The sequence below is a fragment of the Centropristis striata genome, chromosome 17 (assembly GCF_030273125.1).
Source record: "Centropristis striata isolate RG_2023a ecotype Rhode Island chromosome 17, C.striata_1.0, whole genome shotgun sequence".
In the NCBI taxonomy this organism is placed as follows: domain Eukaryota; kingdom Metazoa; phylum Chordata; class Actinopteri; order Perciformes; family Serranidae; genus Centropristis; species Centropristis striata.
The window spans coordinates 5117066-5144962 of NC_081533.1; the positions used below are offsets into that span (position 1 = coordinate 5117066).

Here is a 27897-nt window from a genome sequence, read left to right on the forward strand (position 1 = left end):
TCAAGAAGTCAAACTATGAAACTATGAAGCCATAGTGATCCCCAGCTGAGCATTTGTCACCGCTGCCTGATGCTTTCAGCACTTTGTTTTCCGACTCCCCTCTGACTGTGAAGGAGGCGCTTTTGTGCAGGGAGAAAAAAAACCTAAAACCAGCTGCGCTCAAAGTGTCCAAGTGGAAACGAGAGAAAAAAGTTTTCTGCCACGTTTTGACAAAACACAGCGGAGTAGCATCGATCGAGTCTTGTTTGGTTTGGTTTGTTTGTTTTTTTCGTCAGGACGGCGGGACGTGAGTAGAAAAGTTAGTTTCCTGAGATTTTTTTTTGTTCGGGGCAGTTTGCAGATAAAGAAGAATGCTGCCCCAGCTCGTCACCCTGGCCTGTGGTCTCTGCTGCTTCGCTTCTACCTCCGTCACTGCAAATGTACTAAAAGCTGAGGTAAGTCTAATGGAAAATCACAATTCATACACTTTAACCAATGCAAAGTGAGACATACAGGACTATATTCCTATTTAAAGTATGTCCAATTAGCTGTTTTAGTGCTGTGGTGGAATAATTACTCCCTTAAGTCACTTAAGTTAAAGAAGTAATACTTCTCTTTTACAAGGGAAAGTCCTTCTTAACCTTAACAAAGTAGTTTTCCTGCCAAAACCTAACCAAATAATTCTGTTTCACAATGTTGACTGGTCTTATTCCGACAAATCATACAAATTCCAGCACATTACATTTTTTATTTACGTTCGTGGGTGTTGTTCGGTAGAAAGAAAAGACATGAAACTGCTCACAACAACGTCTGTGGATTTTATCTACTACCTGGGTCATGATTTCTGGAAAGAGAGGCTGTTGTTTAATTATAAGTGCTTTTTTTTGGCACTTTTAGCACTTTAAGTGTAATTTAATTCCATTACATTAAAGAGAAGGCAGACATCTTTATTACCAGTGTCTCCAAATCTTAAATTAAAGTAGTAATGCTACTCTTTTACAAGGAAAAGTTCTGTATTTACCATCTTACTTCAGTAGAAGTATAAAGTATTAGGATAAACATACCTTAAGTACCAAAATTGAGTACTTAGCAGTCAGATCTATTTCAGAATCATATATTATATCCCTGGATTATAATGTATGAAGAAAAATGTGTGCATCACTTTAATGCTGCAGCTGGTAAAGGTTTATATACTGCTAATAATACATTCATTATTATAATTTAACATTAATTACTAAAGCTGACATACATAAATGTGGAGTAAAAAGTACAGTATTTATCTCTGAGATGTCATGCAGTTGAAATACTCAAATAAAATACAAGTACTGCAAACTTATACTTATTTATACTTATTTATGGTACATTTCACCACTGCTGTTGTGTGTAAACAACCAGAATTTTCCATTTTCCTAACTTTCAGATGTTTTATTTAATGGTTTCTCTACCACAGTTGGTAGAGTGGATCTAGATTAAACAGTGTCATGCAGGAAAGTCTAAATAAATCACTTCAGGGAGTCATGATCATACTGATATCTGTCTAATGTTTACTAGTTTTTGTCCAATCTTGCAACAGCGAGGGAGGAAGTGTTTATGCTCCCTTGTTTATTCTGCCTCCCTCAAACACTCCTGCTTGTCTTTCTGCACTAAGAGCCGTTTAAAAGTCTCCATCTGTAACAAGAGATGAAACTTCATCCAGAGGAAAAATGTCATGAGTCTAAACTCTTGTGGCTTGTGAGGGAGGAGGGGGAGACGCAGAAACCTCAGCTGAGCTGCTTTGTTCTGAGGAAAAGGGGAGGAGGGGGTGCAGTGGTGGTACGGGGGAGGAGGAGGAGGAGGAGGAGGAGGAGGAGGAGGAGGAGGAGGAGGAGGAGGTTAATGGTTTTCATCTGCTGGTGCAGACTGAACAGGCCGGCAGTCTGTATTCACAACAAGCCGGACATGAGTGGCTCCATCGTGGAGCCTGCAGGCCTCAGGCTGGAGCGGCCTGGAGACACTAAAGTGCAGCCTGCAACTCAACAACATATTTGTCATCTGGTGTGGTGCAGCTCTGTAAATGATTGGGTATGAGCACGCTGGGCGCCTCGGGCCAGTTTAAACTCTGAGTAGTTAGTTCCAGTGGTCATAAGGGTGTTAGAGAGCACCACAGAATCAAACACACAGTTTTTTTCTCTTACCTGCACTGCAAAAAAAGAAAAGTTGGGTGAACTCAAAATTTCAAGGCAACAAACTTCGATAAAATTTTAAGTTGGACAATTAAACTAAATGTTTTAAGTTTTGTTTTTGAGTTTGCTCAACTCTGAATTTCTCTGGCACGATTGTAACGCCGCTATGAATGTCAGCTAATGTTGTGACCACAATTTTGAGTTAGCATTGATACGCTAATGGCTACTCTTGTAGCTGTAACAAGCAGTGCCGCTAGCATCAGTTAGCCGCTAGCTTTCGCTAATGACCAGATTTCACAACAAAGAAATAAGAGTTATCAGAACTATTGTCCCTTGTTGTGAGCCCCAACTTAAAGATATAAGTAACAACAACTCACCAACTTGTTTTTGAGCAGACAACTGGCTTCCTTTGTTGTGCTAACTTACATTATTGCCCTAAATGTCAGTAATTTATATTGCCAAGTTTTACCAAATTAAATCACTGTTTTAGGCCAAAAAATACAAGTCGGCTTTTTTGCAGTGTGTAGTAGGGATACACCATATTGGATTTTTTGCCGATATCCGATATGCCGATTTTTACAACTCATTTAGCTGGTTACCAATATTTTTTCCCTGCGCAACTAATACCCACAATCAGGGCAAATTTGGCCACTTTCCCAATTGACATAATAAGTTAACATACCCTGTGTTCACTGGGAACATGTTAAAAGTGCAACTGTACAGCAATTAAACCCAAATTGAATAAAACTACATGTACCTTACAGTAGGGTTGTCACGATACTAAAATTTTCAACTCGATAGCGATACTCAGGAAAATATTCGATACTCGATACCATTTTCGATACCACAAGGATAAAAACAAAGACCCCAAAATTTTACAGAAATATTTTTATTAAAAAGAAAAATGCAACATGTAAAAATTAACAGAACCACAGGTTAAACATTTATAATAAAAAACAGTTGTGCAAAAAAGAAACTGCAACTATGATAACAAGCTTCAGGTCTGAGGTAGTGCAAAAAATAAATAAACACAATAAACAATAACAATTAGAACAATATTTTGAGGTCGTATGGTTTAGCTGCTTAATAAGTTGTTGGATCGATACTTTTGAAAATGAGTATTGTATTCGGATGCAACATTTTAGTATCGATACTTTTTTGAATATCGATACTTTTGACAACCCTTTATGTACCACATAAAAATGTTTACTATACCTATATTTGGTATACATTTTCTTCACCTATATGATCTGACAATTATTTTCTCATTTTAACCCACTTTATCAACATATTGAGCCCAAAAATCATGAAATCCGAGTTGAGTGAGTGTGCGAATTTACACAGAGAGCCACACCAAAGCTCAAATATTTCTGCAATATCAAATTAAAACTATCATATCTTTGGTTTTACATGACGTAGGAATGTCAAAGAAAAATTGGGAGAAAGTTTCAAGTCTGTACTTTGGAGTGAAGTTGATAGCAGCGCTCCATGTGACCTGTTTGTTTCTGATCATAGACCTCAGAGGGTTAAACCCAAATTGAATAAAACTACATGTACCTTATATACAGACTGCTGCTTAAATTCAAATTGAACTTAAAACAGGAGCCCAATATGTGACGACTCAATCTGCACTGTGCAAACAAAATCACAAAAAGGACAAAAAATATAAGTAGCTTCAGTCCCTAATCAGAACATCAATAAATAGGTGGGCTCAGACTACACTTCACAATTCTATGAGCTACAAACAAGGTGCAGCAGAGAGGTGATGTCACCCCATTATTTAATCACTTTATTATATCGGCGTGTTGGCCGATACCGATAACGTGCCGATAATATCGTGCATCCTTAACCTGGAGTGCTATTCCTCACTCTAATGTGTTGGAGATATAAGCCATAGAGATGTCTGCTTTATCTGATTAAATTTTGTTTGTGGAGCTAAAAATAGGGCTGGGCGATATGGACCAAAAGTCATATCCTAAAATCGATATATTTAGGCTGAATATCGATGTACGATATATATCCTGATATTTTTTATTGCAAAGTGAGAGCAAATATTCAGTCAAAGTCAAATATGACATGTCACAAGTAGTTTTATTGAAACTGTTTATTTAAATGAACATAAATACTGTATAACAACAGGAGTACCCTTTTTCATCAAAGCTCCATAAAGTGCACAATTATATAATAAAAATATCTTAAATAAAAATAACCTAAAGAATAAAAAAGGCCAATCTTTTTCTGAAATAAATATATTTATATGAGAAAAGAAAAACAAACATTACAAAATAACTAAATATGACAAACCGTAGTAAGGACAGCACTTATATAATAATAACTTTAATTATAATAACTTTATTTATATAGCAATAGCATATAGTAAATTAACATAGGGAGAAGGGGTTAAATAAGCTTTGGCTTCTTCCCACTTGTTTTTTCATTTTGTGTTGTTGTCTTGTATTTATTATTATTATTATTTATTATTATTATCTTATGTTCAAATAAATTCTCAATCAATCAATCAATCAATCAATCAATTTTAATGTTGGCATGTACAACACCTCACCAGTGTTTAGTCCAGGGGTGGGTAACTGGAGGCCCGGGGGCCGCATACGGCCCGCACTCTCACTTGAAGTGGCCCTCAGCGACCCTCAACTACATGCATTTGAGTGCAGTGTAGAAATGCACAAAATTACTTCTTGCAATTAATGTTGGTCTGCTGTTCTTGCACTGAAAAAAAAAAAGAAATCATAGTAAGTGGTTATTTTTTATTTGCTTCAAACCTTTTGTATTCCTATTTATACTGTTATACATTATTATATATACATATTATCTGGTGCACGGTCCTGTATGTGGCCCTGTGGTAGTGAACATGAAACATTGTGGTCAGGAACTGCACATACAAGGTGTTTCTTTATAAAAGACAGGATGTACCACTAATAGAAAGCTGTCACAGGAAGTTGATTCACAGATCAAAAAGTTTATTTAAAATGTATATACGACAGTCGGTGCTCCAGTTCTGCGTGGACATGATGCACGAGGAAGGGAGGGAGGACCTTAGTCACTGACCACAAGCTGCTGGCGTGTGAGTCAAGCCAGACATGGCGGATAACTCAGAGAGTCAGACAGTTTATAAGACGCCACAGGCGGCTGCCCTCCTGCGGCGAACACACCGACACAGTGATGAATGTCTGTAAACAGAGTGAGAAAACATGAGCGTGTACAGCTGTTTATAACACCTCCACTCACTGGTAATAACCAGCAGTGCAGGACTGGCTGAGTGTCTATATTTTCATACAGATTGTGTGCAAAGTGGCGGGATGCTGTCAGACAGAGCAGTAAGTCCTTGATAATGGGTTGAGGATTACATCAGTTGCTGTATATATGAACCCTGTGATCAACAGATAGATGTGCACAGTTAAATCAGCATTACCCAAATTAACACTGTAAGAGTTGATCTTAACACTTTTAAAGTGTCTATATGGGTCCATACCTCGGAATGTTAATTTAATACTTTTTCAAGTGTTGCTTGGTACCTTTACACTAAGTTAGTGTAAATTTGACACTTTTTTGTGTTAAATTTTAACGTTTAACGTTATTTTAGTGTGTATTCCTGTTTTTTTTATTTTATTGTTTCTTGTTTGCTTGTTTATGTACAGCACTTTGTTGCGGCTGTGGCTGTTTTCAAAGTGCTTTACAAATAAAGTTGAGTTGAGTTGAGTTGAGTTGAGGTGTGAAATACAGGATCAGAGTTTAGAGTAAGACGTATAGAGTTAATATTCAAACATTTACACTTACAAGTTTGATTTAGTGTCACTTCCCTTTTACACTCGGTTTTGACAACAACTATTAATCGACTGAGATTTAATTAGAAATGGATGAACTCTGTCCAGAGTATAATTAACTCTACTAGTGTATGTCTAGTTTAACACCAAGAATTCAACTCGCTGTGGGAAAGCGAAGATGGCAGAAAAAACACCAATTGAGTGACATGAATGTTTAATTAAAGTGCATGAAGCTGCTGTGAGGGGGTGTTGAAAGGGTTGTGAAAGCAGACGGAGAAACGGAGGAATTTTGTGGTTTATCAGCGTTGCTCAACATCTGAACATCCCTCTCTGACTTCACAAAGTAAACCCACTTAATCCGTGCTGAGTGAAAAAAGAAGCTCCACCAAAAGGGAAAAATGACACTTCCACATTTCTCTGAAAAAGACTTCTGCTGAAGTACCTTTTTCGAGGCCTCCGGCATCTGTTTCCATTCACCACTTTTGCCTTGTCTAACCTTTCTTAACTTAAATAAAAAGCTTAGTGGGACCTTGTGAGCGAAGGAAGTGGGCAGCAATGAAAACAACAGGGTCTAAAACAGGATCTCTCCATATCTGGCTAAAAAACAGAATCTGGAGATTTCCCCTTGCCATCTGGAGACACATGTCTGGTGATCCCAGCAGCCCAGGGTTACAGATCCGGTCAGAACACATCTGGGTTCACTTCTCCTCGTCTCGACTGGAGGGGCTGCTGATGCAGCATCAAAAGAAAAAAGGTCTTGCTGGAGAAGTGGAGCACGCTGCTCTGACAGGCGGCGGCTGTCACCCAAGGAACGTCAAAGTAATCAGATGGATCGGCTCTAATGAGAAACTGATGCACTTCAAGGGAGAAAAGGAGCGTATCTTTGTTCTGCATTTTAAAAAAATAGTCCACCTTGTTAACATCAAAGAGGGAAAGTTTCCATCGTGATGTTAGTATGCAGGTTTTGAAAATAGATGCATTTCTGACCTATTTTTAGGTTGGATTGGACTAAAGTTGCTGGCCAAATGTGCCGAACCAAATTGAGCTTAAAGACCCGAGATGAAAAACTTTTCTTTGAAAAGAGTTGGAAATAACTCAGGATATTCATTTGATGCTGCTTTATGCTTCTACCGCTTACTTCTGTTGCTCCACTATATTTATCTGTTATTTAGTCAAATGACCCAGAAACATTTTGTGCGGCCTCCAAACATGAAATGCATCATATTTTAATCTTCCACTGTCCATTTCAATACTAGGCCTGTCACCATAACACATTTTTTAGGACGATATATTTTCCCAGAAACTATCCTGATAAACGATCGTGTCGATATCGTTTTAGCTTTATAACAATATTTGAGCATTATAAGTACGTTTTTTCCCACAGCAATGAATTTTTTAATGCCGAGAAGATTAAACATTGGAATTGAAATGTGGAGAAGAAATATTAAATTATCCTAGATAAATAAAACATAAATAAGTAAACTACAACCAAAACTTCCAGGCTCTGTGACAAAGTAATGATTATTGTAGAAATGATTATATGTGACTTTCTTTTGCTTAAAAATCACTTAAATGATTAATTAAAGCTATTTAAATGAATTTCAGTTCTACATAATAATCAATGCAAGTGCATGCACGGACTTTCTCACTCCTTATATTACAACATCTGAATTGAGGTTTTTCCCTTAAAAGGTCAGAATAAACTGCTTGTGTGACCTCACATGGTCATGGTTTTGGAGGAAGACAGTCCTGTAAATAACATGAACAATTTTTTTTAAAGAAAAACAAGTAGTTTTTTTCATACAAAAAATCATTTATAAGAGAATATATTACATGCTGAACGAGTGAACAGCATTTTATATTTGGCACACAGACAAAAGGCTGGTCGTTATTTAATGCCAAAGATTTGTCAACAGCTAAATATATACACAATATTTGTTATTGGCACAATATTAATGAATGTACATGATCATCCTAATAAAACAACTTCATCAGCCGATTGAGTTTGCTCAGTTGACTCAGTTTTCAATGCATATCCATGTTAATGCATCAGGAATTATCTGATCATATGATGTATATAAACAGGACCCTCTGCATATATTCTGCTATATTTCGCTGCTAATCTGTTCATACTATTTTGAATAATTGAGTTTTTTTACACTGCGATACTGCTACTTACTTTAATAAAGGACCAAAGTATTTCTTTCTCCATCTTTCACTGCTAAAATGCCTGACCTGGAGGTGGCGCTAATTCCTAATTTGACGTTTTTTCAATAACTTATATATGTTTAAGTTTATTCTGCAACAATTCTCTTACATATCGTCATATTTCATAAGCTTCTCTGATATTTGGTTTGTCAAATTTGGTGCATTAACGATTGAAAATACTGAGATAAAGTGCAATTACTTCAAAACTGAGTTTATTTGCAGCACTTGAGTAAACTGTGCTGCCACTTATTGTGCAATAAAGAGTTATTAATCGCTCCAGTTAGCTGCATCGCTGCCACCACGGAAAACATATTCATGTAGCAGTCACTGTTGGCTTCAATCAGTTAAATGAGGTTCCACTCTGTGATTTTATTTGACCCGTTTGACCCAGCAGAACTGTAAATGCAGAATAAATATTGTACGGCGCTGATGTGAGTGCTAACTGGGTCAGAGACGCCAAGAAATGAAGGCAATGTGAGATTCAGCCACTCATGAGAAGTCGTCTCAGTTTTTTCCGTTGGCACCGAGCGAGAGGAACAACTGACTCAGTCCCTCAAATTTAAATTCAGCCGCACTCCTAACCTCTCTCTCTCTTTCTCTCTTTCTCTCTTTCTCTCTCTGCTTTTTTCTTTTACCGCTTTTCTAATGTCTTTACCTCCTTCGCTAATGTAACTCTGCACTTTAGATCATCTTCCTCTGTCCTTCGGCCTCTCGTCTCTTAGTTTTCCTTCTTCATTCCTGGGGAGATTTAAGCATCCAGCTCATTTCTCGGGTTGGAAAAACACAGATTCTGTAAGAAAGAAAGAAAAAACTGGAGGTTTATAAAGACAGCTTGAAACAAATAAGTGTTTTGACAGTTGGCAGCGTTGCTCTACACAAAAAGACGACCTTTGGCATTGTTTAGCTCACACGTTACTACACTAAGTGTATATGTGCTTAAATATGCACAAACTTACATCCTATTGCATTAATATAGACAAACACTCACATGACAGATGTTCCGACGCAGACAGTTTCACTTCCCGAACAAATGGCATCATTCTTTTGTTCTGTTTTTACCAAAGAAGCTATAAATGCACAGGGGAATTTTTTTTCAGTTTGTTTTTAACTCTTGTAGGAACTTGTGGTTGGCTTTTGTATCCGGGAAAACAACTCAGTTTCATGTGAATGTGAATAATAGGTCACATGTGGTGTGATGGACCTGCTGCCCGGCATCATGGTCACAATTCTTGAGTGTTTATACTTGCAGGATTGAGGGATTTTGTTTTGTGAAATACCAACTGGACAACTGTGCAGGGTCCTGAAAGCTCCAGGTTGACTGTGTGCCAACTAGCTTATGCTAATTTGCTTTAAAAAAATGTGTATGCAGCACTAAATTGACATTATGACACAATTAAGGGCCTTAAAAAGAGTATCACCTGCTGAAATAAGCTGATCTTGATGCCATATCTTAATACATGTTCAAATCTACTCTTTCAATAACTTTTATTAGTTAAATTTTGTGCTTGCATGTTGCAAATTATTCAAATTATCTAGAAGAACGGGGAGGCCCCATGCACAGGCAGTTTCACATGTTATAAGTGCAGTGGAAACTTAAAAGATTAAAGAGATTTATGCCTCTTTTTCACTGCATGTTGAGGCTGATCTTGACTTTACTCAACACGATCTTTTTTGGTTTCCCACTAACAGAAGTTGCAGATAGTACTTGGTTCCTTTTTGGTCGCCACTCGGTCAAAGATCGTGTGACAATGTGTCCCGTTTCCTGCAGAAACAGGCCATTTTTCAATAGCTAGGTTTACATTTTGAAAATGTCCCCGTTTTGGGACTAATAAATGGTCAATTGAAGATGTAAAGACGTTCCTCTGGTCAGAAACTGACGGATCTGCAGTAGAAAACGGAATCTAGAAGCATACCTGGTACCAAAAGTGAGCTAAGAAGAGAGGAGTTGAGCTGTGCCATGCAGAGAAAATGAGGCATCAGACACAGCGAGGAGCAATTATACATCTTTATATACCTTTGGTTAAAGAATGCCCTCTGGTTCTGACCACACAGGGTCTTCATCAGAGCGGATGTGGTGAAATCAGATTGATTACACCTGGTGCTCTGCTGCAAATAGACAACAGAGCAGAGTGCCTGTGGAACATTATCCCTCCGTAATCAAATTATCAGGCATTAAACCGGGGGCTATGGAGCGCTGTAATTACCTATAAAGCTTATAAAGTTACACAGATTGCACAAAGTGTGAGAGGAATGAAGGGCTAATGGAGACACTTAATACAGCCATGGGGAAGTCTGTTTTTAGGATTTAGATGTCACAATAATTAGATTTTGCTGTTGTGATTTTGAGATAACAGATTATCTGTTGTAGTGTTTTGGTGCCAGCTTGTGTTTACTAGAGATATGCTCCTAATTTTCACAGAAATAAGACATTTAGCTTGTAAAATAGCATTAAAAAATGACTTATCGACGAGAGAAAACAACCGAAACAACCAATTAGTCGACTTAATGACTTTGGGGAGCTCTAGTTAGTTAAAGTGCCTTTAATTAGTTCATCAATTATCAGAAAGTAACTGGGATTAGAGCTCCAACTAATGATGATGTAACTATCTCAATATACCTCTTCTTTTCAGTAGCATTCACATGTAAATCTAATAATTGTGCAAGTTATTAAAAAAAAAATCTAAAAATAATATTTAAAAGTATTTTTTCAGGATGAAACTTCTTCTGCTTGATTTAATAAATTTAATCAACATCAACATCCGCAACAAAAATATACTGTAATATATATACAAGCATCACTGTCATTTGTGCATTTATTTTTTGTAAAAATACTTTTTCTCACTGTTAAATGTACTAAACACCATATCTCTAACAAAAATATACTGTAATATATAATGGTAAAATCTTTAATTTATGCACCATTTATGAAGTATTTTCTTTGTCAGTTATATGGCAGAACAGCGTTTCTTTTAACGGGAAAATGTTTTATTTTTTATGGTAAAATATGGAATAAAATGGCAATCTTAAACGTGAAATCAACAGTGCCAATATAATTTTACCGTAATATTAGAAAAAGTTGCACCATATTTATTACGGTTCTGGCAAGTTCTGGCAACCTCAGCTGCCGTTTTTACCGTAAAAAACAACAGGTTTTTACAGTGTGTGAGAGGTAAAAAAACACCACTGCACTAAATATTGATTGAAATGGTTAGTAATGGAGTTAATAACGAAATATAAACAATGTTTATTGGGATTTTTTGGTTTCTGACACTTTTGTATAATTAAACAGGCCCTGATCAAATTGACCCATTCACATTAGTGCTGTTCCTGAGAAATGAACACAACAGGATAAGAGTTAAATTGAATTTTTTTCTTCTACATGAGGTTACTGTAGGGTCACAGAATCCATCATGCATCCCACAGATCCACCGAACGACCTCGTCCACTAACTTTACATGTTTCAGTGTCTGTGCATTATACATTCAGACCTCACGTCACTGCACACACACACACACACACACACACACACACACACACTCAGCGGCGTGTTTACCAAACCAGCAGCCAGCCCTTTGACCACACATGGCCGTGTAGCGCGCTAGCTAGCCTTCCCCGAGGCCAACAATAGCAGCCATGTACCAGTCTCAATAAAGAGAAGCTTTGATGGTGGCTGCTGGGAGTTCCAGGGAGGAGGGGTGCATGCTGGGATACCTGGCGTCTCAACCGGAGGTGGTGGCGGTGGAGGAGTTTGGGACTTGGGGGGAGAGAAGTGGAGGTCTTGACGGTGTGTATGTGTGTGTGTGTGTGTGTGTGTGTGTTTATAGAAGCAGTGGAGCCACAGGACACACTAGCAGCAGTCAGAGAGTAAATTTGTTCGGTGTTAGCGGCAGATGGACTCAGAGAGAGTCAGGGGATAAATTAGATTAACTAGCTGCTTAAATAATCCGGAGAAATCTTGAAGAACTTGTCAGGGAGGGGGTGGGGGGGGGGTGTAGAGTGTGTGTGTGTGTGTGTGTGGGGGGGGGGGGGGGGGGGGGGGGGGGGGGGGTCGCCTCTCTGCAGCTCGTCATAAGTGAACCTTGTTCTCTGCCCACCACACGACTAACAGAAGCTGTGTGTGAGGACGGCCAGGTAGTCCGGCCCCGGCTACGTTTCCATCCCTCCCCCCCACCACCACCACCACCACCACCACCCCTCCCCCCACTCATTCTCCCTTCACATGTCGGAGGAAGGCCTGAAGAGAAAAACAGCCCTGACGGAGGAATAAGAGAGATATGTTGAGGTTTAGATGACGCTAACGAAGGAATTCAGGGTAATTCCACTGATTTTATCTGCGGTGGAGATGGAGACGTGTGTGCAGATAGAACATAGAAGTGGAAACACACACGGCTCAGGATTATACAATAAATCTGAACAAATCAAAGAAATTATCACTTTAGCCTCCAGAGAAGATGATGACTGACAACCTGATTGTGAATATTAAAATTTTCAGTGTGGCATTATAACGTCATTCTGTTTTAGAAAATCACCTTTAACGTCTGAATAAACTCATAATTTAGCTTTTTTGCAATATTTAGCCAATACTATATTCACAATCATGTTGAATATCATGTTTAACATGTTCACTACTGTCTGAAATATTACTTCTTATGTGCAATTTTTTTTTTAAAGTTACTAGTAGGACACCGATTTTTATATTTTTTCGTAAAAAAATAAAATGTAAAATAAAATAAAAAAATAAAAAAACAATGTAATGTAAAACCATTAGATTTTTTATGTAGGTCTTTCCAATGTGCCTAAAAAAAGTTTTAACATGCATTTTTTTAAAGAAAAAAAAAGTGTATTATTCTCTTTGAACCTGATCTGTGAGAGGTAAAGAACACTATTACACTAAATATTGATTGAAATGGAGTTAATGATGAAATATAAACAATGTTTATTGGGATATTCTAGTCTCTGACTCTTTTTTAAATAATAATTAATAATTAAATTAAACATACCCCGGGTTATTGCTGTTCCTGAAAAAAAAAAAAAAAACATAACAGGAGGGTTAAATATCGTGTTTAACATGTTCACTACCATCTGCAATATTACTTCTTATGTGCAATTATTTAATAAGTTATAAGTTATTACTAGGATTTAAATTAATATGTTGTGTTCTTCTTATTTAACTGTATTTTATTGTATTTTTTGAGCCACCTAGCACAATAATTTCCTTCAGGATTATCTTAAAAAACGCGATAATAAACCCTAAAAACATTATATTATCATAAAATAAAACATGCTGAAAAGGGGAAACAAATGGAAAAAAACACATTCATCAGCTGAAATACAATAATATTGTTCCTACATGAGGCTTTTATTTTATACTAGGCTGTAATTAGGGGTTCTGCAACACATAATAACTCTTTTTTTGTGAGTTTCTCAGTGTACTCGTAGTCAGACGTGCCAGAATCAACAGAAAAACCACCTGAAAACAACCTGATTGTAAATATTAAAGTGTTCACTGTGGCATTACATCATTTGTTTTAGAAAAACAGCTTTAACGTCTGAATAACCTCATAATTTAGCTTTTTTGCAGTATTTAGACAATACTATATTCACTATCATGTTGAATATCATGTTTAATATGTTCACTACCATCTGAAATATTACTTCTTATGTGCAATTTTCTTTTAAGTTATTACTAGGACACCGATTTAAATTCATATTTTTAATTCATCTGATTATCTTATGTTGTGTTCTTCTGATTTTACTGTATTTTATTCTATTTTTTGAGCCACCTAGCACAATAATTCCTAAAAACATTTTATTATCATAAAATAAAACATGCTGAAAAGGGGAAACAAATGGAAAAACACATTCATCAGCTGAAATACAATAATATTGTTCCTACATGAGGCTTTTATTTTATACTAGGCTGTAATTAGGGGTTCTGCAACACATAATAACTCTTTTTTTTGTGAGTTGCTCAGTGTACTCGTAGTCAGACGTGCCAGAATCAACAGAAAAACCACCTGAAAACATCTTAGTCAAGAGAAAAGAAGGGATTGGCCGCTTGTGTGAACTTGTGGCTGTTTGTCTACTCGGAGCTTGTTTGGACCTGCGTCTCTGATGGAGCACACAGATTGTTTGGTGAATAAGAGAAACAAAGTGTGGGTTTTTTGTGCGACTTGTTAACTGCGTGCTCTCCTCCACAGCAGCCAACACACACTGAGGTAACTCAGCACTTTAAATTTACTGTCGTTGCTTCATGTGACTGTGACATTATCCCGTTTATGAACTCTTAAAAAAAAACCAACGCCAGATCCTCGCATGCCCCCTTGATTTACGCTGGACTCGTTTGTTGTGGGGTCATAACGAGGGACGACAGAGGAGCCGAGAGCCAAATAAAACACAATCTGAAAACACTGATGTCATTTTAGTCACAATGACCCAGAAATCTGTCTAGACGATCGCAGCCAAAGACAACTGGCGGTCACAGCGCTGGAAAAAAGGAACATTTTCAGCAACATTTGAGTTCCTCAAAGCTTGAGTTGCCTCTGACTGTCCTCCTCCTCCTCCTCCTCCTCCTCCTCCTCCTCCTCCTCCTCCTCCTCCTCCTCCTCCTCCTCCTCTCTCTGTCTGCCTTCATGTCAACCAAAACCAAAACTATTTATCTTTACACATGAAAGGCCAGCCTATTCTTTCCACTGCCTGCTGCTGGTGGTCCCGGACTTAAAGGAAAACTTTGACATTTTTGAGAAATGTGCCGTTATTCACTTTCCTTTCAGAGTCAGCTGAGAGGATTGATACTTTGAAGATATTACATTACATTACATGTCATTTAGCTCAGTGATACCCAACAGGGGGGGCCCAACCCCCCCAGGGGGGCACCAAAGATCCATGGTTGGTCTCGAAGCCCTCTTGATTTTTAGGGATGTAATAAATCGAATGTGTTAAATATAGATGAGTCAGCATTTAATTCATTACTGGGACAAAAACAACTAAATAAGGGCTACATTAAACGTTTATTCATTTATTTAAATAGAATAATCACTATAGAAAAGTTTAAAAATAAAGGCTATATCGCGAGAATAAGGACATGTGTAACATCCCTCCTGCAGTATACACAGGCAACCTCACCTAGCGGTAACCTCACCTAGAGGTAACCTCACCTAGCGGTAACCTCACCTAGAGGTAACCTCACCTAGAGGTAACCTCACCTAGCGGTAACCTCACCTAGAGGTAACCTCACCTAGAGGTAACCTCACCTAGCGGTAACCTCACCTAGTGGTAACCTCACCTAGAGGTAACCTCACCTAGCAATAACCTCACCTAGCGGTAACCTCACCTAGAGGTAACCTCACCTAGAGGTAACCTCACCTAGCGGTAACCTCACCTAGAGGTAACCTCACGTAGAGGTAACCTCACCTAGTGGTAACCTCACCTAGAGGTAACCTCACGTAAAGGTAACCTCACCTAGCGGTAACCTCACCTAGAGGTAACCTCACCTAGCGGTAACCTCACCTAGAGGTAACCTCACCTAGAGGTAACCTCACCTAGCGGTAACCTCACCTAGCGCTAACCTCACCTAGAGGTAACCTCACTTAGTGGTAACCTCACCTAGCTTGTGTATGTTTATTTTGAGAGGCTTGGCCACAGTGTGTGTCACATGTACAGTATATATATATATATATATATATATATATATATATATATATATATATATATATATATTGGTCTCTAAAAAAGTATTGTTCAGGACCTGATATTGCAAAATTCCCAGCCCTAATAATAATAATAATAATAGCATGATATCATCTTCATGACGTTAAAGTTTCTGTTCAACTTTGTCCAACAGGAAATTTAATAACTGTCCAAACAAGCAAAGTTTGAATCCATGTGTCTTTAAGAAGAGACTAAAGATCCAGCTCTTTGTGAACAGCATCACACGTATCTACATGGATGAAAAAAAAGAGGGAAAAATAACTATTTGCAGTCCTCATGCACCTACGGCCTGTTTGACACAAACTTAACTGAATTGATCTTTGCTTTTGTTGTATAAACTCTCAAATGTATGTAACTTTGGATAAAAACGTCTGCTAAAATGACATTGTAGAGTTGTTAACCCTCTGGAGTACATCTATTTATTGAAAATACACATGTTTTATTTACAGTAATAACTTTATTTATATATGATATGTAGACAAGCTGAGAAAGCCAGTTGAAAGTTCAATCATAGGAGCTTTCACAGTGTGACATTTATGTTTCTAGACCATTTTTAAATGTGAATTTTCTTTCTACAATGAATACTATTACTTTTTTAAAATGTATATGCAAATAGACTGTTTTTGCAGTTTTATTATTTATTATATGTTTCTGCTGTTTTAAGTTTTTATGTATAAATGGTAAAAAAAAAATTAAAAAAAAGGTACTTTCCATAGACACAAATCAAATCAAATCAACTTTATTTATAGAGCCCTTTAAGACAGCGTTAGCTGTGCTGTACATGGCAGGACAGACCAACAATAAAAACAGAGAACACGCAAAAAACAACTAAAACAAAGTGAGTCTCATGCTGGGTAAAAACCAGTAAATAAAAGTGGGTTTTAAAATGAATCTCAATTTTAAAATGTATCTTAATTTAAACTACAAAGAACAAATAAAAACAAATAAAACAGTGCAAAGGCTCATGTTGAGTTAAAAGCCAGTGAATAAAAATGGGTTTTAAGACACCTTTGTCTTTTGTTTGTATTTTGGGTTCCTGGCAGCTTTATACTTTGTTAATTAAAATAAAATGAAAAATCTGACTGATAGCCAAGTTTGTGTGGAGAAAAAGGAGCCATGCATGTGATGTAAGGACAGACTGAAAGATGCTGAACAGACAGAAATTAATGCATAAGAAGTTGACACATTTGAACCAAAATCTCCTGGACTTGTGAGGTTTCACAGACGTCTTTATTCTCTGTCTCTGTCTCTGTTTCAGGCTTGGCTGCAGCAGTATGGTTACCTGCCTCCAGGTGATGTCAGAGCTCAGGCCATCCGCTCGCCAAAGTCTGTTGAATCAGCGATATCAGCCATGCAGAGGTTTTACGGTTTGACTGTCACCGGCTCCATCGACTCCAACACGATAGAGTGAGTCCTGACTCACAGCAAGGGCTTTTATTGGTTTAAAAGGTTCAAATGACTGGAGATTTGAACTGAAAGAGGAATTAAAAAGCAAGTTTAACATTTACAAATGTTTCCTGTGCTGCTGCAGGGCGATGAGCCGGCCGCGGTGTGGCGTCCCCGACAAGTTCGGCCCGCAGCTGAAAACCAACTTGAGGAGGAAGAGATACGCCGTGCAGGGTCTAAAGTGGGACAAGTCTGAGGTCACCTTCAGGTACACACCCATGATAATTTGGCTTTCTCTACTAACGTTTCACATGAATATATGATTTATTAGTATGCAGGTGATGATGCACAACTAATTATTTTAATATAAAGTCATCTTTGAATTGTTTTCTTGATGAATCAACTGAACATTTGAGCTTTAAAAAGTCCGAAAAATATGAAAAATGCCTATAACAGTTTCCTAGACTCCAAGTTGTGATATTAATATTGGCTGTGTTGTCCAAAACCCAAAGAAATCCTGTTTTTTTTTTTTTAATTATAGCAGATTTATAATTTACAAGTCAGGCCAACTGAAAACAGATTATCAAACTTGTTGCCTATCATTTTCTTAATAATAAGTTATTATTATTATTATTATTATTATTATTATTATTATTATTATTATATTGCTTTTTTTAGCTCTAACGAATTATAAACTCCTTAAACACAAAATCCAAACTTTAAAAGATACATCAAGAGTCTACAAAATAAAATATATAAATAATAAAAATAATATAATAATAAATAATGAAAAAAAGGCATCGGAAAAACACTGGAAAATGTAATTCTATAAATTTACAGACTTATTTCTCAACACTTAATTTATTTATTTAATTTCTTGCTGTCTTAATGCATATGTCATGCATTTAGGTATGGTTCTAATATTTTTTCAATTATTCCCAATTTGGAAGTTTAGCATCAGCTCCTATCAATCTAAAATAAACCATTTGGCATTATATAAACAAACTGGCATTTAAAATGCTAAAATTCTGAAAATAAATCAATATTTGGTGGTTATTGTGGCAGTTTTTTGGCTTGTACAATTTTTGTCCTCCAAGTACATCAATGCAACTTTTTCAAATTGAGGCACAAATGTTTATGATAGTGGAGTGATCAGCTTTATTGTAATACAGGCACGTTTTTCTGCAGACTGATCTACAGTCAACTGTCATGTTTGACGTTTTGTACTAAGGGCTTTTATTGTGATGCACTAAGTACGTTTTATTTTGAAAACTGCTTGACCTGCTTACTTTGATCCTTATTTTTCTGAAGTATATCATTGTGAGTCTGTGCTAAATCTCTCCGTGCTTTCTGACAGCATACAGAACTACACCCCCAAGATCGGAGAGCAAGCCACATACGAAGCCATCCGCAGAGCCTTCAAGGTTTGGGAGAGCGCCATCCCGCTCACCTTCCGGGAGATCCCCTACAGCCAGATCAGGGACAAGGTCGACAAGTTCGCAGACATCATGCTCTCGTTCTCAGAAGGCTTCCATGGCGACAGCACGCCGTTTGACGGCGAGGGCGGCTTCCTGGCCCACGCTTACTTCCCAGGCAACGGCATCGGGGGAGACACGCACTTTGACCTGGCTGAGCCGTGGACCACCGGGAACACCGACCAGGGGGGTAAGAGAAGCACCAACAGACGGCCACATGTAGGCCTGGGAATGAATAAATTAACGGCTGTGGCTCAGTTGGGAGAGTTGGTTGGCCCCCAACCGAAGGGTTGGTGGTTCGATCCCTGACCATCGCAGCCTACATGTCGAAGTATCCTTGAGCAAGATACTGAACCCCAAATTGCTCCCGATGCTGTGTTCATCAGTGTGTGAATGAATTCCCAATGGTGGCAGGTGGCACCGTTTAGGGTAGCCTCTGCCACCAGTATGAATGTGTGTGTGAAAGGGTGAATGAGTCAGTCTGTAGTGTAAAGCGCTTTGAGTGGTCGCAAAGCGACTAGAAAAGCGATATATAAGTGCAGGTCCATTTACCATTAACTAAACTTCATCTTCTCTCTGAAGGTAACGATGTCTTCCTGGTGGCCGTCCACGAGCTGGGCCACGCTCTGGGGCTGGAGCACTCCAACGACCCCTCCGCCATCATGGCGCCGTTCTACCAGTGGTTTGAGACGGAAAACTTCCAGCTGCCAGACGACGACCGCAGAGGCATCCAGGCCATCTACGGTGGGTTTCTTATAACATCCACAACATTTTACCCCTTTACCGCCATTTATTTGATCATCAAAACCCTTAACTCCATGCAGCGTGGAGAGAAGAACGCAGCATAGTTCTTCTCTCTCGATCATACAACTCGTCTTGATTTTCTATAGTATGAGATTCTCACATTAACCACAGAAATATAAACATTAAAAGGACAGTGGTTGGGCCTGTTTCCACTGAGTACTTTCTGAGTACGTTTTGGAAAGCGGCTGAGTGTTTTGGCTCCGCCCGCTCCGCCCTCTGTTTCCATACAGGTACTTTAGTAGCAGCTAACCAACAGAGTCCGAATGTGACAACAGACCGATGCGGCAAGCAGTGTTGCCAACTTAGCGACTTTGTTACTATATTTAGCGACTATTCAGAGCCCTCTATTGACTCTTTTTTTTTAAGCTACTAGCAACAAATCTACCAACTTTTTCTGGTGTTATTGGAGACTTTCGGAGACTCATTCCTACTCTTCTTAACGAGTAGCAGGTGCCGTCCCAAAGCACTCACAACTCTCGCATCTGCAGTCAGAGCAGGACATGTCAACCCCTCAGTGTCCAGTTTGCACCAGTCTGCAAATGAATCACACATGCGCAAAATTGCCGCTCAGTAGCGGCTCAGAAAGTACTGACCCAAGGCAGATACTTTCTGAGCCGCTAACTGGTGAAGTTGGTCGGCTCGTCTCTCCCAAGTCACACCCAGAGTAGCTCACTAGAGGGAAAAGGACCTAATGGAAACACGTCTAATAACCCATAAAGTAATAAAACAACAGGATACCCAGCATGGCCAAATAGTCCAAAACCTCCTGCTCTGAGAACAGCTGCTGCAGTAACCGATGACGATCAGCTGCTCCTGGTACAAATCATCTCTCCACCTTTGTACATGCCCCTCCACTGTGAGACATTTATACAGTGTGAAAACGAACCAGACTAAATACAAAACGAACCAAAATGATCAACTTTGCTCTGAATTCAGACGAACCAAACAGGATTTCACCAAAAGATTTCCCACAAACGTCAGATGATCACCAAAGTCCGTAGGATTAATCGTCCAGGAACAATGACATCATGGCAATCCGCCCAGAAGTTTTTGACATATTTCAATAAAGAGATCCAGAAATATGTTACTAACCATTTCACACTCACATCGTTCTCACAGGAAGCAAGTCTGGAGCTCCGCCTCCTCCCCCTCCTCGCCCTCGTCCCACGAAGCCGGCGTACCCCGACAGCGGCCCGGACATCTGCGAGGGACACTTCGACACCATCGCCGTCCTCAGAGGGGAAAAGTTTGTATTTAAGGTACTCAGAGACCAAATTATTGGCCTTTCTCACAGCAAACAGGTGTTAGTAATGACATTAAGTGTCCCATTATGACAGGTGGAGGATATTTAAGCTCATTGGAATATATAATATAATATACTTTTGATACCTTAAGTACATTTTGATGCTGATACTTATGTTCTTTAACTTCAATAAGGTTTTGAATGCAGGACTTTTAATTGTAGTGGATTCATTTCACAGTGTGGTATTAGGGATCGGAATATGCATTATTTCAGACAAATTAAGCAAAAACCGTGGAGTACATTCTCCTGTATTTCTAATCTGTGTGTGTGTGTGTGTTTGCAGGACAAGTGGTTTTGGCGTGTGCGTAACAACAAGGTGCTTGCAGGCTACCCGATGACCATCAGTCACTTCTGGAAAGGCCTGCCGTCAAACATCAACGCCGCCTACGAGAGAGATGACGGGAAATTTGTCTTCTTCAAAGGTACATCTGAGATTAGATCGAAACCAGATTGGTGATGATTCAGTCACTCACTGCAGCTGTGTTTCATCTCTTTTCCCTCTGATGTTTTCTGTTTCTGTTTTTTTTGGCTCCAGGTGATAAGTACTGGGTGTTCAGTGAGTCCAGCATGGACAAGGATTCCCCCAAGAGCCTGAAAGACATTGGCACCGGTCTGCCCAAAGACAAGATCGACGCTGCTCTCTTCTACACGCCGACCGGACAGACGTACTTCTTCAGAGGCAACAAGTGAGTCCGTCCTCTATTCACACACATCTGACAAGTGAAGAGAGGAAACTAAATAATGTATTTTTGTCGGCCAACCCGGAAGGGGGTCATCCTTATGTTCCCCGGGACCTATGTTCCCCTATGTTTTTTAGAAAAAAGGTCCTATGTTCCCCTGTAGCAATGCATACCGGGGAGCATAGGACCCTTTTTTTGAAAAAAGGGTCCTATGTTCACCGCAATCTATCAATCTTTACGGTAGACTCTCAGCATGGCCAGCAGGCCTACCGTTGCATGGCCCACCTTAGCTCAAGCAGCACAAAACTTGCACAGCAGCTACTTTCTGGTTACTTTGCAGTTAATTTTTTGGCTTTTTAAATAGGGTTAGGGTTAGGGTTAGGCCTATTTGCCATGGAATTTGGCAGTAATGGTGGAATAAGTAACAGACCGGGGAACATAGGACCCTTTTTGGGAAAAGCGGGGAAAAAGGGTCCAATGTTCCCCATTCCCATACAAAGAGGGGATCACAGGACCCCGGGAACATAGACACGCTACCCCCGGAAGTAGCATCTCCATTGATTTTGAGAATTCGCCTTTGGGATCTTTGCATTGGATTTTGGACCATTGCAGAAAATAAACTCTGTGGCAAACACACGTTTCTGATGCTGACACGGTTTGTTCAGCTGGTTGACACAAATGAACACCACTCTTATGATGTTTGAAGCGTTAATGCAGCCGACAGCAGTAAAAAGCGTTATGCTAAAGCAAACTACTCCACTTCACTAACGTTAGCTTCAGACGCTCTCTGACAAGCTAACCAGCTGTTTTGACAAGCTAGCGAATACATAGCCTAATAAACAGTTTATTAACATAATCTACAATCTACAAGAGTTTACAAGAGCTCTGAAAAACATGACTAGAGGCTGTGAGGCGGACTAGTGAGAGAGTTTGTGTCTGTGTCCTGCGTGATGACGTTTAATGTTTAGCCACTTGTTAGCAACCAACTGTTTTAAGGTCACGTAAAAACTTCAAAATTCACAAGTTGGGGTATTTACTAACATATTTTATGTTGTACAACAAAACTTCTCAGCTTGTGTCAACCACTGACCTTATTTGAGGCATCTAACCACCAACACATTCAAAATCCTCACTGAGTTTGAGAGGTTAGCCCAGGACGCTAACATGCTAACTTACATCCTGGTTTAAGAACTAATTTCTGTGGCGCACTATAGTGAAGTTATTATTTGTACAATTTAATCTGTTATGTATGTCTTGCACTTGACTCTGATACAAGCATCTTTTCTTTAGTAAAAAAAAGTGTGTTTTTCTTTCTATAAAGAAGTTAAAACAAGTTATTCCTCCAGTTTGGGAGCAATTCTTTGTCGTCTTCTTACACTTTTTAAAAAAAAACATTGTGTGAGCATTCCTGCAGCACTCATGCTTGGATTAAATCTTTCTGTCTTTGACCGGAACAAATACTGCTCATACTTTTCATACAGTTGTCGTAACTTGTTCTAACTGGTGCTTTTGTCGTGCTTATCTGCAAACACATTTCAGGTCTCTGACTCACTCTTCCCGTCTTTAGTTCAGCACTACTGCAGTAAAATTATCTTTTTACTGTATAATTTCTCTGCCAATGCAAATGTGACTTAAACCTGCATTGTTTCTAATGGCCGGGGGGGGGGGCAACAAAATAAGTCAGATTGTATAGAAGTCTATGAGAAAATTACCCTACTTCTCACTAGATTAATACTTCAATAAACATTTTTCCGATGAGTTTATGGTCTCAATCATTAGATCAGGTCTTATTAAATATTTCTCTCTAAATTTAAAGACATTAAGAATACAATATGTCAGAATCAGTGGTAGAACACCTCAACATTGCCAAAAATCAACCCCAACAACCTCTGATTTAGGATTTAACCCCCAAAGATGTTTCTTCTCTACACCATAGATGTTTTTTTAAAGATTATTTTTTTTGGCATTTTGTTGCTTTATTGATAGTGAGAGATAGAAAGGGGGTGATAGAGGGGAAGACATGCAGCAAAGGGAGCTCAGGCCAGATTCGAACCCGGCTCCGCCGCAGCACACGGCATACATGGTTAGCGCTCTACCGGTGTGAGCCACCGGGACGCCCCACACCATAGATGTTTAATAATTTTGTGTCTTCATTTTTAATTTGCAGGTATTACCGTTTCAACGAGCAGACTCGCACCGTGGACAGCGGTTATCCAAAACCCATCAGCATGTGGACCGGCGCACCAGAAAACATCAAAGCTACCATCATGAGCGAAGATGGATGTAAGTTTTCCTCCATTAAACTGAACAAATATATGTTAATATTTCAAGACAGTCAGAACCGAAACATTGGGCCTCATGCAGCAACTTGCTCTTAAATTTCTGTTAAAAGAAAAATAGAGTTTAACTCCAGATGCAACAAAAATTTACCATCCAAATCTGTTCTAACGCAAGTGTGTTGAATGATGAATCCCACCTGAACATAACCATTTATTTGCATAGGTAAACATTATATAATAACTGGTGCTTTTTGTGCAAACACTCCTAACCTATTCAATGGACCTACTGTTACTTAAACAGTGATTTTCTAATATATCATTTAATAATCCACAATATTTAAGAATTTTAATGTACATATATTATATGACATACAAACGTATCAGCATCAAAATAGACTTAAAGTATCAACAATTTTTTAAAAATCATGTGCAGAAATGTTGCTGCCTTAAATGTGCATTGTTTGTAATGGCCAGCGGGGGCAACTACACTGGCTACAAAAAGAAGTCAGATTGTATAGAAGTCTATGAGAAAATGGCCATACTTCTCACTTGATTTATACCTTAATAAACATTTTCCTGATGAGTTTATGGTCTTAATTGTTAGTTCAAGTCTTCTTCAATACAGCATGGTGTTTATTTTGTAAATAATGGTCACATTTAGATAAAGCAGGGTTAAATGACATCATGTAAACACATATAATAAGAGGTGTGCTTTGTGCAAAAACTCAACCTAACTCAAATTACCTATTTTTAAATAAACCTCAATGAAGTAAATGTGATTTTCTAATTTAGAATTTAATGATCCACAATATTTAATTTTAATGTATATGACATACAAAGGTATTGTAAATCTGCATTGTTTCTAATGGCCAGCAGGGGGCGACTAAACTGGCAACTCTATGAGAAAATTACCATACTTCTCACTTAATTTATACCTCAATAAACATTTTCCGAATGAGTTTATGGTCTCAATTGTTAGTTTAAATCTTCTTCAATACAGCATGATGTTTATTTCGTAAATGATGGTCACATTTTAATAAAGCAGGATTTATTAGGGCGTGGATACCTTGATAAATGACATCATGGTGGTTACGTCCACAGTTTAACAGCTGTGTCGTTGTGTTTTGAATTAAAACAAATCTCTTTCTCTCCGCTTCCCTCAGCCTACACTTACTTCTACAAAGCCAACAAGTACTGGAAGTTTAACAACCAGTACATGAAGGTGGAGTCCGGCTACCCCAAGTCCGTGCTCAGCGACTGGATGGGCTGCGAGAGCGACGAGCCCAAGAAGGGTCGGGAAGAGGAGGTGATCATCATCGAGGTGGACGAATCGCAGAGCGGGGCGGGGCCGGCCGCCGTGGTCATCCCTCTGCTGCTCCTGGTGCTCGTCGTGGTCACCCTGGGAGCGCTTTTGTTCTTCAGGAAGTACGGCACGCCCCGACGCCTCCTCTACTGCCAGAGATCCCTCCTGGACAAGGTGTAAGAAGAGCAGCGGCGAGGGGGATTCACAGACTGCCACAGAGGGACAGAAAGAGAGCGGGAGAGAACGAGGGCCGGGTGAAGATGGAAACTGAGAGGAGGAAGACATGGAAGAGGAGAGGAGAGCCATCGGATTAAAGACGGGGGGTTGGAGGGGGACGATGTGTTAAGTGTTCGGTGGTTTGTATCTGCCACAAAAAGAGAGAAAAAAGGCCCTAGAAACTGAAATCAGGAAAATGTGTATTTGTATGTTAAGTATTTACATGTACTGTTCAGAGATTTACCCACCATCTCACATAGAGAAGGGAAATATACAAAGAGACTCATCAACAACTTCCTCCCGCCTCTCCCAAAGAAACATCCCTCCCTCCTTCCTCTCCTTTAACTGGACGACTCCAGCTGAACTGCTGTCTGAAATTCATCATCTCTGTTAAGAGTTTTTTGCTCGGAAATACATTTGCTGTTTGTTTTTTTGGGGGGGAGTTTTCTGAAATTCACTCATTTGACATTGACATGGCATTTTTGCTCGTTAATCCACAGTTTTCACCAAGCTTTGATATCCGACTATGCGGTGTTTCCTGTATTTCTTACATTTTCTTACTTCTACCACTAAGAAGGGCTGGGTGTCGGACTTTATAGTTCTTTATAACTGCTTGAAATGTGTCTACTGCACACAACCTCTTTCCTAATTCCAGATTTAAAGCAAAATTCTGATAATTTAAGATGTTTTTCTTAAGGCAAAGTTCTTGTACAGTGCTCATGTTCTTAAAGCAACAAAAATGCAAATATTTCTCAAACTAAAGTACTGATATTTTCTTTCATAAAAGCACAAATACAGAACATTTTAAAGCGACCCCCAGCCCTGTTACAATAAGGATTCTCTCCAATTGGTTTAAAGGGAAATCTTGTTATTTTTCCACCTGGATTCTATTTTCTCATGTTATTGTTGTTTTAGGGACTAAAATTAATCCAGTATTGGGTGAAAGCGATGCAGCCTGAAGCCACAAAACGAGCTAAAAAAAAACTTTTCAAATATTTTATCAAATTTTGGTGTTTCCATCAAGCTTTTCTCATGCAAATCTTCAAAGTGCACATAGAAATTTGTTGATAGAACTCAACTACTGTCAATGTACGTCCACTAAAGGTGTTTGTTTTTGACGCAGAAAGGCTCAGATTGTTATTTTAAGTATCTGCCAATTTTATGGAAAGATGGAGAACTCTCCTTCTGAAATATGTTTCTGAAAAGTGAAGCTGTTATCTAAAAAAATGTAAATGTCATGTCAATATTTAGATTGATTTCTACAATGTGGATGAAACTTGCCAGGATTTATCTGAGCCAAACTTTACGGATGAAGCAGCTGCTGCAAGGCTGCAAGATTTCAGACGGAGACTTCTCCTTTAACAAGACTTTGACACAATAAAAAAATGTCACGGGACAAGTCAGACATAATATCTCTGCTGGGTTCTTTTCAACACTTATAATAATATTCTGAGCCTGTTGGCGGCAAAAACAAGCACTTTTGGAGGACAAAATGCAACATTAATGCTGCACGATTGTCGTTTTGCTCGTTTTGTGGCTTCAAGCTGCAGCACTCACCCAGTTTTTTGAAAAAGGGATGCAAAAACGTGGGAAAATGTTTAAAAATACCCTTAAAAATTTCCCTGAAATGCTAAATATGACCATGCTTGTGTTAATTATCACCTGCCCCCAGTTGGATGGATTGGACTGAAGTATAGCAGCATGTCCTTTATGCACAGTGTTATGATTGATTGATGCAGATTTATTTTAACATGCACACATGAGATGTATGATTAGTATTTTTCTTATAAATCCAGGATTATTTCCATAAAAGCAAGACTCAAGATAAGGTTGCTAGAGGCAAAAAAACATCTAAAAAAATGAACTAGAATCATTTTTTATGTGTTTTTAATGCAACTTGATTCACAAGCAAAACTCTTTTCTCAGTGTAAGCAGTCAGACGGGAAAAATATTTTCTTAAAAACTCACGAAAGACAGTTTTCAAACATTCCAGTGCATTTGTTGTCGAACAGGAGCAGAGCTGCTTGTCCAACGTGTCAGTAAGCGGTACGGTTTCCAACAATATGGTGCAATTTTTTTTAATTATTATCGTTGTTATGGGAAATTGTTGTTATTATAAGTATGGTTATTGTTATTATTGTTCTCCTGGTAAAGATATAATGATTTTTTCTTCTTTTTTTTTTTGTCTTTTTGTACATTGTCATTTGGAGTCCTGCTGGACAGAGGCGTAACGTGACAATGGTGGAAATGAATCCCAGTTTACACTCGTAAAGCGTGTGATGAATCAGATCAGATCAGGGGAGGAAATGTGAGTTCAGGGAGTTTCTTTTTACTCTGAAACAACCGAAAATACAGCGATGTTGGCACAGAATAACAAGCTATTTATGAACTTTGATGGTGCTCAATGATTTCTTTTTTTTTTTTTTTTTTTTTTTTTTTTTACACACAAATCAAAATTGAAGGTGAATTGATTTAGTAAATAACAATGATAATGGTAATGATATTTATAATGATGATCATATCAATAAAATGGAATGAGATTTTTTTTCTCCTGCCTGTTTCCACTTTTGTATTTCATTAGAAAAAGTGAAATTAAACTATTTTCTACGA

The 27897-nt window shown here is 38.5% G+C and overlaps 1 protein-coding gene across 1 annotated transcript; it reads left to right on the top strand.

The window, feature by feature from the left end:
* Positions 1-27897, top strand: mmp14a (matrix metallopeptidase 14a (membrane-inserted)). Its single transcript, XM_059355243.1, has 10 exons — positions 1-434; positions 17100-17248; positions 17373-17495; positions 18585-18892; positions 19285-19446; positions 20626-20765; positions 21093-21231; positions 21345-21495; positions 23657-23772; positions 24932-27897. Exons 1-10 carry the CDS (start codon positions 351-353, stop codon positions 25249-25251), a joined length of 1692 nt encoding a protein of 563 aa, XP_059211226.1. The 5' UTR covers positions 1-350; the 3' UTR covers positions 25252-27897.

Excerpts from the sequence above, each read along its gene's own strand:
- mmp14a (XM_059355243.1), top strand. The coding sequence starts at position 351 with ATGCTGCCCCAGCTCGTCACCCTGGCCTGTGGTCTCTGCTGCTTCGCT. Across the intron at positions 435-17,099 it reads CAAATGTACTAAAAGCTGAG|GCTTGGCTGCAGCAGTATGG; the intron begins GTAAGTCTAATG and ends TCTCTGTTTCAG. Across the intron at positions 21,496-23,656 it reads TACTTCTTCAGAGGCAACAA|GTATTACCGTTTCAACGAGC; the intron begins GTGAGTCCGTCC and ends TTTAATTTGCAG.